The 17,731-nt window shown below is 40.0% G+C and overlaps 1 protein-coding gene and 1 long non-coding RNA gene across 4 annotated transcripts; both read left to right on the top strand.

Moving 5' to 3' along the window:
- Positions 1-2,113: 2,113 nt before the first annotated feature.
- On the top strand, positions 2,114-3,160 carry LOC307159162 (cystatin-B-like; the record flags this gene model as incomplete). Its single annotated transcript, XM_079872374.1, has 3 exons — positions 2,114-2,194; positions 2,453-2,545; positions 2,981-3,160. 3 exons carry the CDS (start codon positions 2,114-2,116, stop codon positions 3,158-3,160), a joined length of 354 nt encoding a protein of 117 aa, XP_079728500.1.
- A 1,210-nt stretch (positions 3,161-4,370) lies between these two features.
- LOC307159359 lies at positions 4,371-8,886 on the top strand. 3 transcript variants are annotated; one of them, XR_013821363.1, is made up of 5 exons: positions 4,371-4,771; positions 5,001-5,032; positions 5,198-5,444; positions 5,854-6,019; positions 8,581-8,886. It is a non-coding gene; the product is annotated as an uncharacterized lncRNA (long non-coding RNA). The 3 variants fall into 3 exon arrangements; XR_013821364.1 differs by lacking the exon at positions 8,581-8,886 and adding an exon at positions 7,929-7,985; XR_013821365.1 differs by lacking the exon at positions 8,581-8,886 and adding an exon at positions 6,792-7,690 and having other exon boundaries at positions 5,854-6,159.
- The last annotated feature ends 8,845 nt before the right edge of the window (positions 8,887-17,731 follow it).

Raw genomic sequence — 17,731 nt, forward strand, 5'->3', positions numbered from 1 at the left:
GAATCAAGGAATGGTAGCAGAAAGTCACCATAACTAGTATATTTACTAGTGGTATGCATTTTTTAGTTTACTAGTATATCACATAATTAAACATGGAAATACACAATGTCATCATTATAAAATTGCCTACATTAGTTGTTATAAGGAAAAGGAATAGATTCACAAGATACATCATATGTGATATACAGACATTCTAAGTGAACTTCAGTGACTTGAGGAGGGAGAGGGGGGATGAGTTGAAGTCAAACAAGGAGACAAGGAGATACGTTTGGGCAGGGCAAGGTCCTGTGCTCTGTCTTTGCTATCTTCTGTCCAGGGAGTGGACATTTTATGGCTTTATTGCAGGGTGAGTTTAGTCTTAGCATGAAAATCAGTCCTTACATCAAGAAGGCTTTAAGTGAGCACTTTATTGGCAGACATTGTGTCTTTTACAGTATGAAAGAGAAAAATTCAACAACAGATTTCAACAGCCTGGTGAATCAGCAGAGAGTTTTATCATGGACGTGTATACGCTTGTGAAACACTGCAGGTATGGTGACCTCCATGAGGAAATGATCAGAGACCATATTGTAGTGGGCATAAGAGATGCAAAGCTCTCAGAAAGACTGCAACTAGATCCAAATTTGACATGGGATGAAACGATAACTCAGGTCAGACAAAATGAGGACATAAAACGTCAGCAGCCAATAATAAGAAAGAAAAGTCTGAAGTGAAAGAAGTAAATGTTGATGCTGCCGTGACGACATCTAAAGCAAGAATGTGTCACATGCCTGTCCTGTCTCGTGTAGCACATGTGGTGTTTGTGTTCCTGTCTCTGTTTTGACCCCACCCTCCTTGTTATCTCATTATTGGTTTCATTTGCCCCACCTGTTTTTCCCTCATCACCTGCCTGATTTGTCCCATTTAAGTTCCTTTGTGTTTGCAGTCTGTGTCGGATCGTTGTCTTGTTTACGTCTCCCGCTTTCCCGTGAAACCCCGGTATGTTGTTTTGAAGTTGTAGTTTTGGTTATTTCATGTTTTCCCCCTTGAGGGTTTTTGTTTCATTTCATGTTTCTTTTATTTAATAAATATTCTTTCTGCACTTGTGTCCTCTCCTTTAGTTTTTCTTTAGTTATACGTGACAGAATGGCATCGCAGAAAGCAGAGGAAAAACCTAACACATCAACAAAAAAGATGGAGAACACAGAATCCAAAGCATGCAGTTACAGAAAAAAGTATATTTTAACAAAGCAAAAAATTTTGCAATTACATAAAAAGTATAGTTAATGACAACTTAAAGAAGTAAGATGAATAAATTGTATACTGTATATGCACTGCAATTATAGTATTCTACTGAATATTGTATAGTATTGAATGTCATTCAGCACTTGTGTACTGTGAAAATACAGTAACCCAACTGCAAAAGATAAAAGGGTTACAGTAAATAAAACTCTAAATGAAAAGCATGTTCCTGTACACTCAGAAGAGTTGTGCAACTGCAAAATCAAAGTCAGTGAGAGAGATTGATTCTGCTTCAGCATCATGTCTTCATGTTGGGTCCGGCCTGAGGACATAGTCCACATCACAGACAATATCATCTCTGCAGGCAAAGGGAAAAACCCTAAAGCAGATCCAGCCTCGACAACATTCTCCGCACCTGCTCTTCATCGTACTCATCCTCTTCCTCTTTGTTCACCATCACTTATACACACCCTGGTGGGAAAAAAAAAATATGCTAAGTATACTTGCAGCCAGACTAATTATCAGTATACTTCAAGTGTGTTAATGATTAGTTAACTTGAAATGTGCTATTTTGAAACAACTCATTTTAATTAGTTACTAAAAGTATATTTTAGTAGTAATTAAATTGTAGTAAAGCATAAGTTAAGTGTATTTAGTGTACTTTTGTGTACCATATTAATGTATACAGTATTTCACAGGAACTGAATATTACACAACGCACTAAAGTGAAACTCCACCTATTCATTCAGTCTCTTTGATGTGATCACATGGAATTACAATGACGACTGATGTCATGAGATTTTGGCAGCATAAATAGTGGATCAGAATCAATCTGTGAGACAAACTGCCTGATAATACAGTTTATTTCATCCAGACTTTGATCACCATCACAATGACTACACCAGTGCCAATCATTGGAGAATGGAGCCTAGAGGCGCCTGTCACTGAAGAGATGAAGAACATCTGCATTGAGGTAGGAGACTGAAAATCACTTATGTTGTAAATGTGTTTTTGTTAAACACAGCATGTTATGTTGTAAAATGTGTTGGCGAAATTATTTAAGAACTGTTTTACTTTTTTCTTAATGTCACAAAACATTTTACATAAGTTTTCTGATCTGACTGATAGACATACCTCCCTAGAGATCAATAAACAAAATATTTTTTAAATAATAATATAAGAATAATTATAATAATATAGATGAATATAAAATGTGCATTTGTTTATTCAGGTAGCGAAGCAGGCTGGAGTCCATTTTGATGTTTTCAATCCTAAAACCTATATGGTTCAGATGTGGTATGGGGCGACAAACTATCTGGTCAAGGTAAATTAGTGTTTTGTATTGTTTTTATGAATTTTGAGCTTGATGTTTTTGTATTTCCAATATCAACAAGCCAACTATAGCAGTGTGTCCTAAACAAATGTGATGTGTCCAGTCATTTTTCTGTCCTCTCTGAAAGGTAAAAGTCACAGTATAAAGATTCTCTGCATTTGTATAAGAGAAAACTTCTCAACTTTGTAGCGTTGCTGGACACTCAAATCTCTACAACGGTCACTGTAGCAGAACTCGTAGAAATATGTTTGCTGTGTCATGGAAAATAAATGTGTTTAGCTCGCTATCAATGTGAACAGAGTTTTACATGGAAGAGATCACATATAAATCCAAGTGAATTTCTCTCTCTCTCTCTCTCTCTCTCTCTCTCTCTCTCTCTCTCTCTCTTTTTCTCTCTCTCTCTCTCTCTCTCTCTCTCTCTCTCAGGTGAAGGTTGGAGTAGATGATAAGTGCCTTCATGCGATGTTATGTCGAGGTATCTGCAGCGATAAAGTGACTGAAGGGAGTGAAGCTACTGAGACTGGAGGCTTTCACCCGTTTGTGTCTGGAGTCCAGTACCCTAAAGCCCTCAGTGACCCACTGATCCCCTTTGAAGTTAAACACTAACAGCAGAAAATAGTCTGTCTGATCTAATAACAGACACACAATGAGCTACCATACTGTATAGAGGAACTATTGAAAAAGGTTTCATTCCTCAATATTAAACTCAATATTCAAACCACCAGTGCCTGTGTCAGTATGTTTATATGAAGATGTGAACACCAGATTCACTTCACTTTACTAAAATCGTTTTATGCTGAAACAATAAACATTAAAGCTGCAAGCAGCATTTATCAGGGTTCAAGCGGTTTAAGGCCTTTAGGCACATGCGTAAAAATATATTATATTTTATTTAGCAAGCATGTGAACACTCAGAAAAGTTAGGAAACCAAAAATAATTTATAAAAGATCATATAAGAGATTCAGTCAAGAATCATTTTGAACAGACGTAAATGTTAAAGATGTATGTGCATAGATGTACTGGTTTGTAAACATCTAATCCTCAACCTCGATCAGAAGGTTTGTAAGCAAAGAAGTTCATGACAGCTCCAGTTCCCAAGCATTGATTTATTCCAATAAATCCACAAGTAGTTTGTAGGTTTATGTGTGATTGTGTGTGGTTTCTGAAATAAATGAATAACAAAAATAAATTAAATAAAGTATCAAATATTTAAATACAATGCTGGCAAATATATATATTGCAGTAATAAAGAAACACTGAATTGGGAATTGCAATATTAAATGCAATTAAACTAATAACCACTAGGCGGAGCTCTTGCTCCAGTAACAGAACACAGCCACCAGATTTGGTGCTAAACAAGATCAAATGGGCCTACTCGTGATAAATCACTTAAAAATACCCTCAAATTGTAAATAGAATAATAAATAACATCAAACAAATATTCCAGCGATCAATATCAGTATGGTTAATATATGCATCTGCAATAAACACAGAACGTGATCGTCTATTTGTCAATGTCTGTTAATCGAAACTATCTTCTTAGCACATGCATAAATATAACGACAAAGCAACAATAGCATTGAATAAACATACGTCTACTTATACACATACATGTTCATCTAAAGTATATTGATGGAAACTTACGTTGTCAAGAACGCACACACATCAAACAAACAATGATGTTGTAACAGCGGCATGCACACTGTAAAACTTTACTGTAAATTTACAGCGAATTTCCTACAGAATTGTACTGTATTTCCATAATACAGTATTAGGCTGTATATTTTACAGAACAGCTGTAAATATACAGCACATTTCTGTTTTCAACCCGATAAATTCGTAATACAGTATCATACTGTAAAAGCACTGCATTGTGGGATTGATTTCTTTCGCGCTCAATTCAGTTCAAATGTGACGCGAGCCGACATGTAGCTACTACAGGCAAACTTGATTTGTCAGCGGGATTCAACTGAACAGAATAATCATTCCTGTTAACAAGATAAACAGTGTCTGCGAATCTGTGAGCAATTTTTAAGCTTTTGTGAGCTTCGGTTCGTGTTTGAAACATTAGTTGTCTGTGACGCAGCAGAAAATGGGCGACATTAATGTTACATGAAGACGGATGGAAGAATTTGTCATCTGAATAACCTGCGCCTGTGACGATTAGTGGGATTTAGAGTTTGAGAAGATGGAAAATTGTTCAACTGAGTGATACGGTAAGCCAATATATTTTGTTTTTTTGCGTTCGCATTTCTACATTGTTTTCACAAATGCTTATTTGGTTTGATTTTGCGATCGCGGTTTTCTACCGCGGCCGCGCAAACAATTCACTCTGTTCCACCTGTTTACCAAGTAATTTAACGTTAACTTCGATATTTCACATAATAGGCAACATATACCATGTTATTTGCATGACCTGCTTTTGATATATATTTTTCGTTTCAGGCTTTGTAATCTGATGACGGTCCAGTGCTAATGTAAGTGCTTTTAAGTAGTGTTACAGTTATAGTCTATGTGGTAAAAAAAAAAAAAAAAATGCTATCAAATGCTGTCAGTTATGTGATCGTGCTTTTGAATCATTGTCAGAATTTTCAATTTTGCTAGCATAAAAAAATCCATGTTAATGCTGTTTTCAAATGTAGTATTCCTGATTGCCATGCCATATGTTCCTACAAATTGCCTAACAATTCAAAGAGAAGTTAGACGGTGTTATCCTTCAAGCAGATAAGTAGATGATATTCAACAAATCTCATTAATCTGTAATATATGTTTTATGTTTTGGTTCTGTTGATCATGGTTGTGCTGTCCTTTTTAAAAATTGTTTCAGGAATTTGCAACGCTGATGTCCAGCAATCTACATTTGCCAGAGAGTCCACGCCTTATTTCCTGGTATGTAAACATTAAAGGTTTAAGTTTAAACCTAAAATGAAAAGCCATCATTTACTCACTCCACTGCAAAATATGTTTTTCTTAATTAGTGTTTTTTTCTTGTTTCCAGTCCAGATATCTAAAATTCTTACATGAAGAAGCATTTCATTGACAAGTAAAAAGTGTCTTGTTTTCTGAAAGAATAAGTAAAAATTTTGTGAGTTTATGCTTAAAACAAGCAAAATAATATGGCAGTGCGTTTTAGTGTTCTTCTAACCCTAATCAATTTTAATTTTTAGGTGAAAATTTTAATTTATAGAACTATGAATAGATAGACAACTACATCGAACCACAGTGGAACCCACAATAGTTATTTTAATTATTAATATTATTTATTAATTCATTTTATTTTATTTTTTTTCAATTACAGGTCAATCTCTAAGCAACCAGTGCTGGACATTACGTTTGGAAGGTCAAGGTGTGTGTGGAAAGGATCACAGCCTAGCTTCATCGCTGGCCTGGCAGCGCTGTTTGCCTCCTCCTATAACTTCAGCTTGCAGTACCAGGAAGAGGCAGCACCTTGAGTTTGTTCAGAGGTTAGTCATTAGCATATTTGCCATTCATATAACTATTAGACTGAATTGTGACTTGTCTTGACAGTATTTATTAAGCTGACTGACTACTGGTATGAACAATATGGCCCTGGTTTCCATACTGGGCTTAGCTTAAAGGGTTAGTTCACCCAAAAATGAAAATTATGTCATTAATGACTCACCCTCATGTCACTCCAAACCCGTAAGACCTCCGTTTCTCTTCTGAAGACATCTTAAGATATTTTAAATTTATTCCGAGAGGATTTCTGTCCCTCCATTGTAAGTGAATATATACATTTTGGTCCAAAATGAACAAAAACTACGACTTTATTCAACATTGTATTCTCTTCCGGTCTGTTTTCCATCCGCGTTCACGAGTCCACATTGACGCTGCTGACGTGTTATCTGGTGCGTCAATATGGACTCGTGAACGCGGATGGAAAACAGACCGGAAGAGAATACAATGTTGAATAAAGTCGTAGTTTTTGTTCATTTTGGACCAAAATGTATATTCGATGCTTCAAAACATTCTAAATAACCCACTGATGTCACATGGACTACTTTGATGATGTCTTTATTACCTTTATGGACGTGAACAGTGACACGTCCATTGACTTACAATGGAGGGACAGAAAGCTCTCGGAATAAATCTAAAATATCTTAAGATGTCTTCAGAAGAGTTCAGAGGTCTTACGGGTTTGGAGTGACATGAGGGTGAGTCATTAATGACATCATTTTCATTTTTGGGTGAACTAACCCTTTAAGACAGGTCTAGGCCTCAATAAAATTAGGGTATTTAAGCAGCTTTTATAAAAATGTCTAATAAAAAAAAACATTACTGGTGTGCATCTTGAGACAAAACAGTGGCAGTCACATATTTAAGATATGTCAGTGCAAGTTGTTTTCAGTTGAAGGATTAGTGAAAATTCTATCATTAATTACACACCCTCATGTTGTTCCAAACCTGTAAGACCTTTGTTAATCTTCAGAACACAAATGAAGATATTTTTGATGAAATCTGAGAGGTTTCTGAACCAGCCATAGACAGAAATGTCTTTGCAACTTTCAAGGCCCAGAAAGGTAGTAAAAACATTGTTTAAATAATCCATGCAACTACAGTGGTGCAACCTGTTTTGTGCACAAAAAAAAATACAAAAAAATAACGACATTATTCAACAATCTCTACTCTTTCACGTCATTCTCCTACGCTGTTGACGTAGTGTAAACAGTGTCAAGTCACCTTCATTTATATAGCGCTTTTAACAATATAGATTGTTTCAAAGCAGCTTTACAGTGATAATAGGAAATTACAGTAACATAGATTGTTTTGGCTTTACAGCAGCTCTAGAATATAGTTATTAGATCGACTATTTTTGACTGTCAAAATGCAGGCGGACACAGCTTCCGTGAGTTGTTCAAAATCTTTATTTTTGGTAAACTCTGTGTACACAAACAATGTTCTCAATGCTGGAGTTCATGTGTAGAGCCCCTGGTGATACTTCGAGCACAGTTTCATGTTGTGTCGAGCCTCCTTAGTGTTTTAAAAAATAGCGATTTTTAATGCTATCATAGTCCAAGCACTCCCATTCAAAAGGCAATTAGACCGAAAACGAAAATACGGTCAAACTTAAGTGGCGTTTCCATCCTAATTATGCTTTTAAATGAAAGTTTGCCTCTGGTAGATTAACAAAAAGACCCTAGGTTGCATTTTGGCGAGAGTTACCCTTTAATACACTCCGGCCTACTCATCCTCACAAAACAGTGTAGGAGAATGACATGTAAGAGAAGAGGTTATTTTGGGGTTATTTTGCACACAAAAAGTATTCTCGTCACTTCATAATATTAAGGTTGAACCACTGTAGTTATATGTTCTATTTACCAATGTTTTTACCACCTTTCTGGGCTTTGAGAGTTGCAATGACATTGATGTCAATGGAGGGACAGAAACCTCCCAGATTTCATCAAAAATATCTTAATTTGTGTTCCGAAGACGAACGAAAGTCTTAAGGGTGAGCAATAATGACAGAATTTTCATTTTTGGGTGCAAACATGCATTTTAGTCTGGTAAATGTCATGTTTAACATTATCATGTAGTCATGTATGCAATAAACATTGCAAGGCTTGCAATTAAAGTTAAATTATTTCTGTCACAAAGGTTTGGGCTGGATTCTGGCAATGTGTGCTCTATATAAACAGAGTCTATGGCTGCCTTTCCACTGATACTCTGATGGGACCTGATGAGGGGATGATATTAAAAGTTGTAGAATAAAACTTTAAATCTGGCAACCCCACTTCCAAAAGTTTAGTTAGTTGACAGTGCACATGTAAACAGACACATTGAGTTGATGTATTTTAACCAGGGCAGAAAAAATATCAGTTATTGATCACAACATCCAACATTGCATTTTTTTTTATGTTGTTCAGTTTTATCCAAACAGATTAGTCGTTAAAACCGATATCTGTTTTTTATTTACACATCTTTTGTGCTGTCTCTCTCTGTCAAAATATATAAACTCAGTCCATAATATTTCATTGTTTTTTTTCCTTTCTTTTCTGCCTTTTAGACGATTTCCTGACATCAATCCTGAACGTGGATCAAAAACAAAGAAAGGACAAGTAACTTCAAACAAAACTGGCCAAGTTGTGCAAAAAAAGAACACTGTAAGCCTACAGGTGTCCTCACTTCTGCGAAAACTTGAAGACTTTGAATGGGATTTCGTTTGCACTTGTATGGACTTCAAAACAGAAACAGCAATTCACTGCCATTATAAAGCTTGGAAGAGCCAGGACATTTTTTAATATATCTCCGATTGTATTCGTCTGAAAGAAGAATGTCATATAGACCTAGGATGACTTGAGGGTGAGTAAATTTGAGCTAATTTAATTTTTTGGGTGAACTATCCCTTTAATTAAGTGCTAAGTGTTATCTGTTTGTTGTTAAGTGTTAAAATTGCATTTTATGTTTAAAAAAAATTCAGCCAACATGTTCACAGAAGGCAATTTTCTGATCTTTGCTTTTAACCAAAATAAATGTTTTAAAACCCAGAAAATGTTGTTTTTTCCTAGTGTGACTACTATACAATTTATTGCTGTAGACAAGTTTAATATTGTAAAAATATGTGGTATATTCTGTATTTGGTAATTACAGTGGAGTACTGTAAATGCTGTTTACTGTACTAGTGCTGTAAAAATACAGTATGTGGCTGGCAACCCAGCTGCCAGTATTTTACTGTAAATTTACAGTACAATGTTTTACAGTACAATACTGTAAATGCTGTCTACAGTACTAGTTCTGTAAAAATACAGTATGTGGCTGGAAACCCAGCTGCCAGTATTTTACTGTAAATTTACAGTACAACGTTTTACAGTACAATACTGTAAATGCTGTTTACAGTACTAGTTCTGTAAAAATACAGTATGTGGCTGGCAACCCAGCTGCCAGTATTTTACTGTAAATTTACAGTGAAAAGTTTTACAGTGCAGATATAAACTTGTTCGTTCATGTCCCCGACTCCACCCACATGTGATGTCACAGAATAATTCAAAATAAGAGTTCGACAGGGATTTTTATACAGCCGCCCCCTAATTTGTGCAGCAAATTAGAAATCAAATAAGGGTCCCTGTTCTTTGAAGCTATGTGTTGTTGGTATCAGTGGGCATCTCTGGTAGCACAATAAGTTTAAACAGGGCGTTTAAACGTTAAACAGGGCGACTGTAAATGCGGTTTCCAACAGTTACTTTCGCTACTCTTATTGTTCCATCGCTGCTGGGAACAACTTGGTTTACTCTGCCTACTGGCCAGAGGGATCTGGGCAATTGGGAGTCCATAACCATAACTACTTGTCCCACTGTTAGATTTGGTGTAGATTTCCGCCACTTCGCACGGGGTTGTAGACTTGGCAAGTAGTTCTGAATGAACTGTTTCCAGAACTGGTCAGCTATGACTTGACTATGTCGCCATTTCCTCTTTCCAATCAATTCTCTTGTGCCATAAACCACTTGGGGGAGGGAGGCATCCCGCCGCCCCATGAGCAAGAGATTTGGAGTAACTGGGTCTGCGTCTGATATCTCAGATGATACATAACCAAGTGGTTTAGAATTTAGTATTCCTTCCACTTCAACAAGAACAGTAGACAGTACTTCATCAGATACAATTTGGTCTTTAAGTACTACTTGAAGACAGGATTTTACGGAACGAATTTCACACTCCCAGGCTCCACCAAAATGAGGTGCATGTGGAGGATTAAACTGAAATGAAATACTCTGTTCACTTAGCTCTTTGATTGCTGGCTCAAGTGCAGAGAAACTTTCCTGAAGTTCCCGATTCCCACCTCTGAAATTTGTGCCCTGGTCTGATATTAGCTCGAAAGGTTTGCCTCGTCGTGCAGTGAAACGACGTAAAGCCATGAGAAAGGAGTCAGTGTCCATATTATGCAGAAGGTCCAAGTGGATACACCTTGTAGTGAGACACTTGAAAATTATTCCCCAGCGTTTTTCATGTCTCCTGCCTATCTTTACTGTAAATGGTCCGAAGCAATCAACTCCAGTTGACCAGAAAGGAGGCTGGTATAAGCGAAGGCGAGCAGCAGGGAGATCAGCCATTTTGGGGTTAACTGGATTACTGCGCCATTTCCTGCAGTCTATGCACTGATGTTGATATTTCTTTATAGCTTGTCGGCCTCGGATAATCCAATATGTTCTTCGTATCTCTGCGAAGACACGTTCAGGACCAGGATGAAGCAGTCGGTTGTCGTAGTCTTGTATTATGAGTTTAGTGATAGGGTGATCAGGTGCCAGTACAACAGGATGTAAAGTATCAATCTCAAGTTTCTCAGCTTTGCGAAGACGACCTCCTACCCGAATTAATCCCATGGTTTGATCATATTCAGGTGACAAATTACTTAACCTACTGTTGGCACGTATGACCTTAGCATTCTGAAATGCATGGACTTCATCAGGGAAACTCTCCCGCTGGGCTTGTCTCAGAAGAAGCAGTTCAGTGTCAACACGCTGTGAAGCTGACATTGGGGGTGAGGCTGTCCCGTGTTCAGACTGGTAGGTAGCTTGGACTAAGTCTGCCCATGTTGTGTGCTGCTTTGGATCTGGTAGCGAGGACTGAAGTATGGCAGCATGAGCACAGAAAAATGATTTTCTTAACTCATTCTCATCAGTTGACTGTAAGGTAGGTTGTGTTGGCCAGTTTTCTGTTGACTCTTGTAGGAACTGAGGGCCTTGATTCCACTGACATGCATGAGAGAGATCATAAAGAGATTTCCCTCTTGTAATATCATCAGCAGGGTTTAATTTGGAGTTCACATATCTCCAGTTCTCTGAACTGGTCAACTCCTGTATTTCGGCAATCCGTGTGCCAACAAACACTTTGAAATGACAAGATTCAGATTTGATCCAAGTGAGAACTGTGGTTGAGTCTGTCCAGAGAACAGTGTTATGAATGGGTAGAGTAATTTCAGTTAAGAGGAGTTTAGCCAGTTGGGCTCCGGTAAGGGCACCACACAGTTCCAGTCTGGGCATCGATAGTTGCTTTTTTGGTGCAACACGGGATCTGGCCATAACAAATGAGGTATGAATTCCTCCATCCTTGTCCTGTAGACGAAGATATGCTACTGAACCGTAAGCCCGCTCAGAGGCATCACAGAATACATGCAACTCGATCTTGTCATCGTCAGGTTCTGGACAGACTGGAAAATAGCACCTTGGCATGCCTACCATAGGAAGATACTGCAGCTCATCGGTCCACTCTTGCCATTTGTTGAGCATCTCATCTTCAATGCAGTCATCCCAGCCTCTTTTGTTTATCCATAGAGCTTGAACAAGTATTTTTGCTCGGGTGGTATAAGGCAAAATATACCCAAGAGGGTCATATTGAGAAGCCAGCACTCTATAAATATTGCGCATGGTAGGCTCTTCTGATGATAGTGGCCTGTTTCGATAGCCAAGCTTGTCAGAGGGGCAGTGCCAAGAGAGCCCGAGTGTCGATTCTTGTGGGTCTGTTTTGTTCACGGTCAGCCATAACTCACAGCTTTCCGATCGCGCCTCAGTTGGTAGATGAGCAATTACCTCTGGGTAGTTACTGGCCCATTGTCTTATTTCAAACCCCCCAGCTGATAGCACAGCTCTCATTTTGTCTATCAGCTGTTTGGCTTCATAGGCTGTGGGAAGGGACTGCAAACAGTTATCCACATAGAAGGATTTCAATACTGAGTCTGCCACCTCTTCATTGCCGTTGTGTAGCGTGTCACACGTGTCTAGCGTGTCATACTAGCGTAACATTCAATATGGGCCGATTGATCAGAAGGTAGATTCGACTACTGAAGAGAGGAAGACAGCACAACAGGTGAGTGAACAGTCAATACAAAGTCTTGCTTCTGGTTTAGTTTGATTTTGTATTGGAAGAAAATGTACTTTTGCTCAAATTGTATGAATCACAAAGGTAAACAATTAAAATACAATAAATGATAATATTCACACTCTTCTTGTTATTTCTTTCAGATTCATGGACTCAGATTTGGACAGCAGTAATGAACACTTTCGACTCTTATTGGATCAAAATAATAAAATAAATAAAATAAATCTGTGTCAAATTCCTTGTAACACAACAAAAATAAAGAAACAATAGATATTGCTTTCACACACAGTATTGCAATCAATAGTTCAAATACCTCAAAATCAAATGAACATTCAATTTGATTCAATACACAGAATGGGATTCTGAACTTTCACTTTCAGTTGCAATTGAATCACTTTCTTCTCAAAACTTAATAGTCTGTCCGATGTAAATCAGAGACTCAAGATTTGACAAATCATTCAGTTAACCAGAGTTCATGAATTGAATCGATGAGTTCAAAGAACCGTTGATTCTTTTAGAATGATTCAAGATCACAATCAATGTCTTTTTGTTGAGAAATCAAAAAGGAAAAAATAGAAAAACAAGATGATCTCAATGAGTCCGAGTCCCGATTGTCCAAAAATAAAAGAAAAGATTCTCCTACCAGTTTGATGGCTCAAAACACAGTTCAACAGAGAAACGATTCCGTGGGTGGCTCGCCATATACAATCTGCACCTCGTGCGTCCAGCACGAATCAAGGAACTCATCACAGAAGAACTTGAATCTTACAAAAAAACCCAGCCTTGTAAAACACAAGGCAGAACAATAATTAGTCTTCAATTCAACAATTTCATCGTCAAATCACATGTATGCACTTCAAATAACACATTAAACATAACACTTTAACACTTAAACAGCATACTTCGTTAGCTCATTAGCATTCTCACACGTGCGTCAGCTTTAGCCCATGTGCTATCCACTTCGGCTCGCACGGCCTATATAAACACTGTATTGACTCTTTATCAGATTCGCGGCACTTTTTACATAAACGTCAAGTTAGTGTTTGAGTTTTTAACTCACCAAGGCGATGAATTTATATGTTTTAACAAAGAAGTTCATTTGTGGCACATTGATGTTCCGTGTATATCTGCATCGATCCGTTTCACAAGCCTCCGTCTCATCCGCTTCTCACTCTGGCATCAGCTCCTTCATATTATAGCATCAGATCAGAAATCCTGTTTTTCTGTCGTATTTGATCACTTTTCTCTGAATTAATCACTTACATGGAGGGGTTTTGAAGATCGCTCCGTGTAACTGCGTCATCTCACTCTCTCTATCGGTAGCAGATGGGCGGGGCTTAGCTCACTGCTGCCACTAGCTCTTAAAGAGCCCATCACCTCATTTAATCAGTGATTTCTTTTCTGTTTCTTTCTTCCTTATTTTTTACTTTCATCTTGTTTTATTAGTAACCTGGGTTACATTCTCCCCGCCTTGAAGATATGCAGGTCCCACTGCATCTTCCAGGCTGTGAAATCACAGCAGAGGGGGATCCAGTTTCCATTTCCGGAGAGGCTTCCCAAAGGCAGTCAGACTCCTCCAGTGATGCAGTGAACGCTGTACCGAGTCCCTGCAGTAAGGACTGTATGACCAAGGAAAGAGGATTCCCTAATTGAGGGTACTGTAGCCTTTTTGGTGGCTCATGGCACCTTTGCGAACGCCTCAGGACACCTTCTCCAAACTGGTCAACCACTGTCTGGTCACTCTGAGGGTTTCTCTGATCAACAACACTGTTTTGCGGCAGGACATCAGTCCTATCATCCTCAGTGGAGATCTTAGATGCCGGTTCATCTGATTCTTCTCTCTGCTCCACTAGTCCTGGGTCATCTCCAACAGGTAAGTCACTCAACACATCTGCTCTTACGAGATCCATCACCCACTCATCCTCTCTCTCAGGCTCATCCTCTCTCTCAGGCTCATCCTCTCTCTCAGGCTCATCCTCTCTCTCAGGCTCATCCTCTCTCTCAGGCTCATCCTCTCTCTCAGGCTCATCCTCTCTCTCAGGCTCATCCTCTCTCTCAGGCTCATCCTCTCTCTCAGGCTCATCCAGTGGAATTCCCTCCCCAGCGTCAGGTAGGTTAGGTAAGCTCACTTGCAACTTCACTGGAGTAGGTTGCTCAGGGTCTGTATTAATCACAGTTCTCATTTCAGGAGAAACTTCTGCTGTCACTCCGCCACCTGACTGCTTTTGAGGTCTGGAATTGGAGAGAATTCTGTTTTCAACACTTGGCAAGTACCTGGGTGTGTAATAATCCATACAATCATTTTCTGATTCAGAATCCTCAGTCACACTTTTGGGATCTTCTGTACCAGGGTTTGCTCGAGTTCTAGGCCTCCGAGGTGTCTTTGGTCTTACTGGTTCCTCAGGTGTGTTTTCTCGCAAGTATCCACAGGGCAGTAGCAAGTCTCGGTGCAACGTGCGAAGCGGCCCATCCTTGCCCTCTGGTTGAACGGTATAGACTGGTAAGTCAACAGCTTTCTTGATCACAACGTATACCTCTTTCTCCCACTTGTCTGCCAACTTATGTTTTCCCCTCAGCTTGACGTTCCTTACCAGGACCCGATCTCCGATTTCAAGGGATGAGGCGACCACTCGCTCGTCGAATCTCTTCTTATTACGTCTTGCCACTTTTGAGGCATTCTCACTTGCCACCCTGTAGCTCTCCTGCAGGCGATCTTTCAAATTTCTGACATAACTTGAATGAGATGGGAACGACTTAGCAGGTAAACTGAAGGCCAGATCGACTGGTAGCCGAGGCTGCCTCCCGAACATTAACTCGTAAGGCGAGAATCCTGTCGAGTCATTGCGGGTGCAATTATACGCATGGACTAATGGTTTCACATAGTCCTTCCAGCAGGTCTTTCCCTTCTCATCCAGGGTCCCTAGCATCTGAAGCAGCGTCCTGTTAAAGCGCTCAACAGGGTTGCCCCGGGGATGATAAGGTGTCGTCCTCACTTTACGAATTCCTGCTATACCACATAGCTCCTTTATCAACTTTGACTCAAAGTCGGGTCCCTGATCGCTCAGGAGTTTCTCAGGAAATCCGTAGTGGATGAAGAAGTTATCCCACAAGCATTTGGCCACAGTTTGAGCCTTCTGGTTCCTGGTGGGTATTGCCACAGAATACCTAGTGAAGTGATCGGTGATCACTAGAATATCTTTAATATTGCTCCGATCGGGCTCCAGCGACAAGTAGTCCATACAGACTAACTCGAGGGGTCTGCTGGTCACTATGTTCACCAGGGGTGCGGCACGCTCGGGAGGGGTCTTCCGTCTCAAACAACGCTCACAGGCCTTTACCTTCTCCTCTACAGTCACTGCCAACTTTGGCCAGTAAAACCGGGACCTAGCCAGATCCAGGGTCCTCTCAATTCCAAGATGGCCCATGTCGTTGTGCAGGCTTGTCAAGACCATCTCCCGCAGATCCACAGGTAATGCTAACTGATACAGCACACCTCCTTGATCCTGTCTCCTTCTAAATAACACTCCATTCTTAAATTCCAGTCTGTTCCATTCTCTCAGCCATAAGGCTACTTCTACCGGCTCTAATTTTCCTTCAGGTTTCTGTCCACATTCAAGATACTTAATGACTTCTTTGAGTTCTGGATCAGCTCGTTGGCGTTCCCTCAGCTCTTCTTCAGACATGTGGGGAAGGATCGGAAGGCCATGGGCATCCTCCTGCTGGAACTCCAGGGGTACTGCACTAGTATTAATGCACAGTGACTCAAACACAGTGGGTTGGAAGCATGACGGGTCAGAATCATCACAGCTCTGATACACTTGGTGCCTCTCACAGAGGGCTTTCACTGCTGCTGGGAGAATTGTTGGTTGCTCTGATTCTGCTAGATGGTGAAGAGTGAATTGTTTGATTCGTTCACGCTCTTTTTGGGAAGCAAGGTCATCCACGGGCCTGCCATGAGGACGTCTGGAGAGTCCATCAGCGTCTAGGTTTCGTTTGCCTGCACGATATTGGATCTTGAAATTGAAGGTTGACAGGCTGGACAGCCACCTATAACTGGTTGCGTCAAGCTTTGCAGATGTTAAGATGTAGGTGAGTGGGTTGCTGTCTGTTATTACAATGAACTCTCCTCCATACAGATAATCACTGAATTTTGAAGTGACTGCCCACTTGAGCGCGAGGAACTCCAATTTGTGCGCGGGATACTTTGTTTCGCTTTTGGTTAGACCCCTGCTCGCGAAGGCAATAACTCTCATTCTACCCTCCTGCTCTTGATAAAGGGCAGCCCCAAGTCCTGTTATGCTTGCATCCGTGGTCAACACGTAGGGAAGTCTGGGATCAGCAAATCCAAGGACTGGAGCTGAAGTCAGCTTCTCTATGATGCTATCAAACGCCCACTGGCATTCATGGGTCCACCGGTCCCCAAACTGCTCCTTAGGATCCCGGTACTGTGCAACTTTCTTTGGGTCTCGCCTTTGGTTTTTCTGCAGAGGGGGATATCCGATGGTAAGGTCGTTAAGAGGTCTTGTGATCTTAGAGAAGTCTTTGACGAACCTCCTGTAATATCCCGCAAATCCAAGAAAACATTTGAGTTCTTTGAGATTTCTGGGCCTTGGCCAGGTCTTCAGAGCTTCAATCTTGGTCGGATCCGTCTCAACTCCATTCTGAGATACTATGTGGCCTAGATATCGGACCGACGTCTGGAAGAACTTGCATTTCGTGGGCGAAAGTTTCAGTCCATACTCTCTCAAACGCTTTAAGACTTGCAAGAGTCTGGCTTCGTGCTCCTCTAAAGTTTTAGAGAAGACTATGAGGTCGTCAACGAAGACCAATACTTCCCTCCTGTTGAGATCGCCCATGCACCGCTCCATAAGCCTTTGAAACGAACTCGGCGCATTTGTGACCCCTTGTGGCATTCTGTTGAATTCATAGAAGCCTAAAGGACAGACGAATGCAGTTTTCTGTTTATCAGCCTCTTCCATTTCAATCTGATAGAAGCCTGATTTTAAGTCGAGGACTGAAAACCATTTGGAGCCAGATAGAACTGAGAAGGCTTCTTCCAAATTTGGCAGAGCATACGCGTCTTTTATGGTCTGATAATTCAATTTCCTAAAGTCAATGCAGAGACGTACATCATTGTTCTTTTTCTTTACTACTACTATCGGAGAGGCAAAGGGTGACTCCGATTCTCTAATGACACCTGCATCGAGGAGTTCTTTGAGGTGCCTCCTTACTGCATCTACATCCTGGGGATGGATAGGCCTAGACCTTTGCTTGAAGGGTGTGTTGTCATTAAGATTGATGTGGTGTTTTACCTTATCAGTCCGTCCGTAATCCAAATCGTGCAGTGC

Source organism: Squalius cephalus (assembly GCF_949319135.1).
Source record: "Squalius cephalus genome assembly, chromosome: 5".
Classification (NCBI taxonomy): Eukaryota; Metazoa; Chordata; class Actinopteri; order Cypriniformes; family Leuciscidae; genus Squalius; species Squalius cephalus.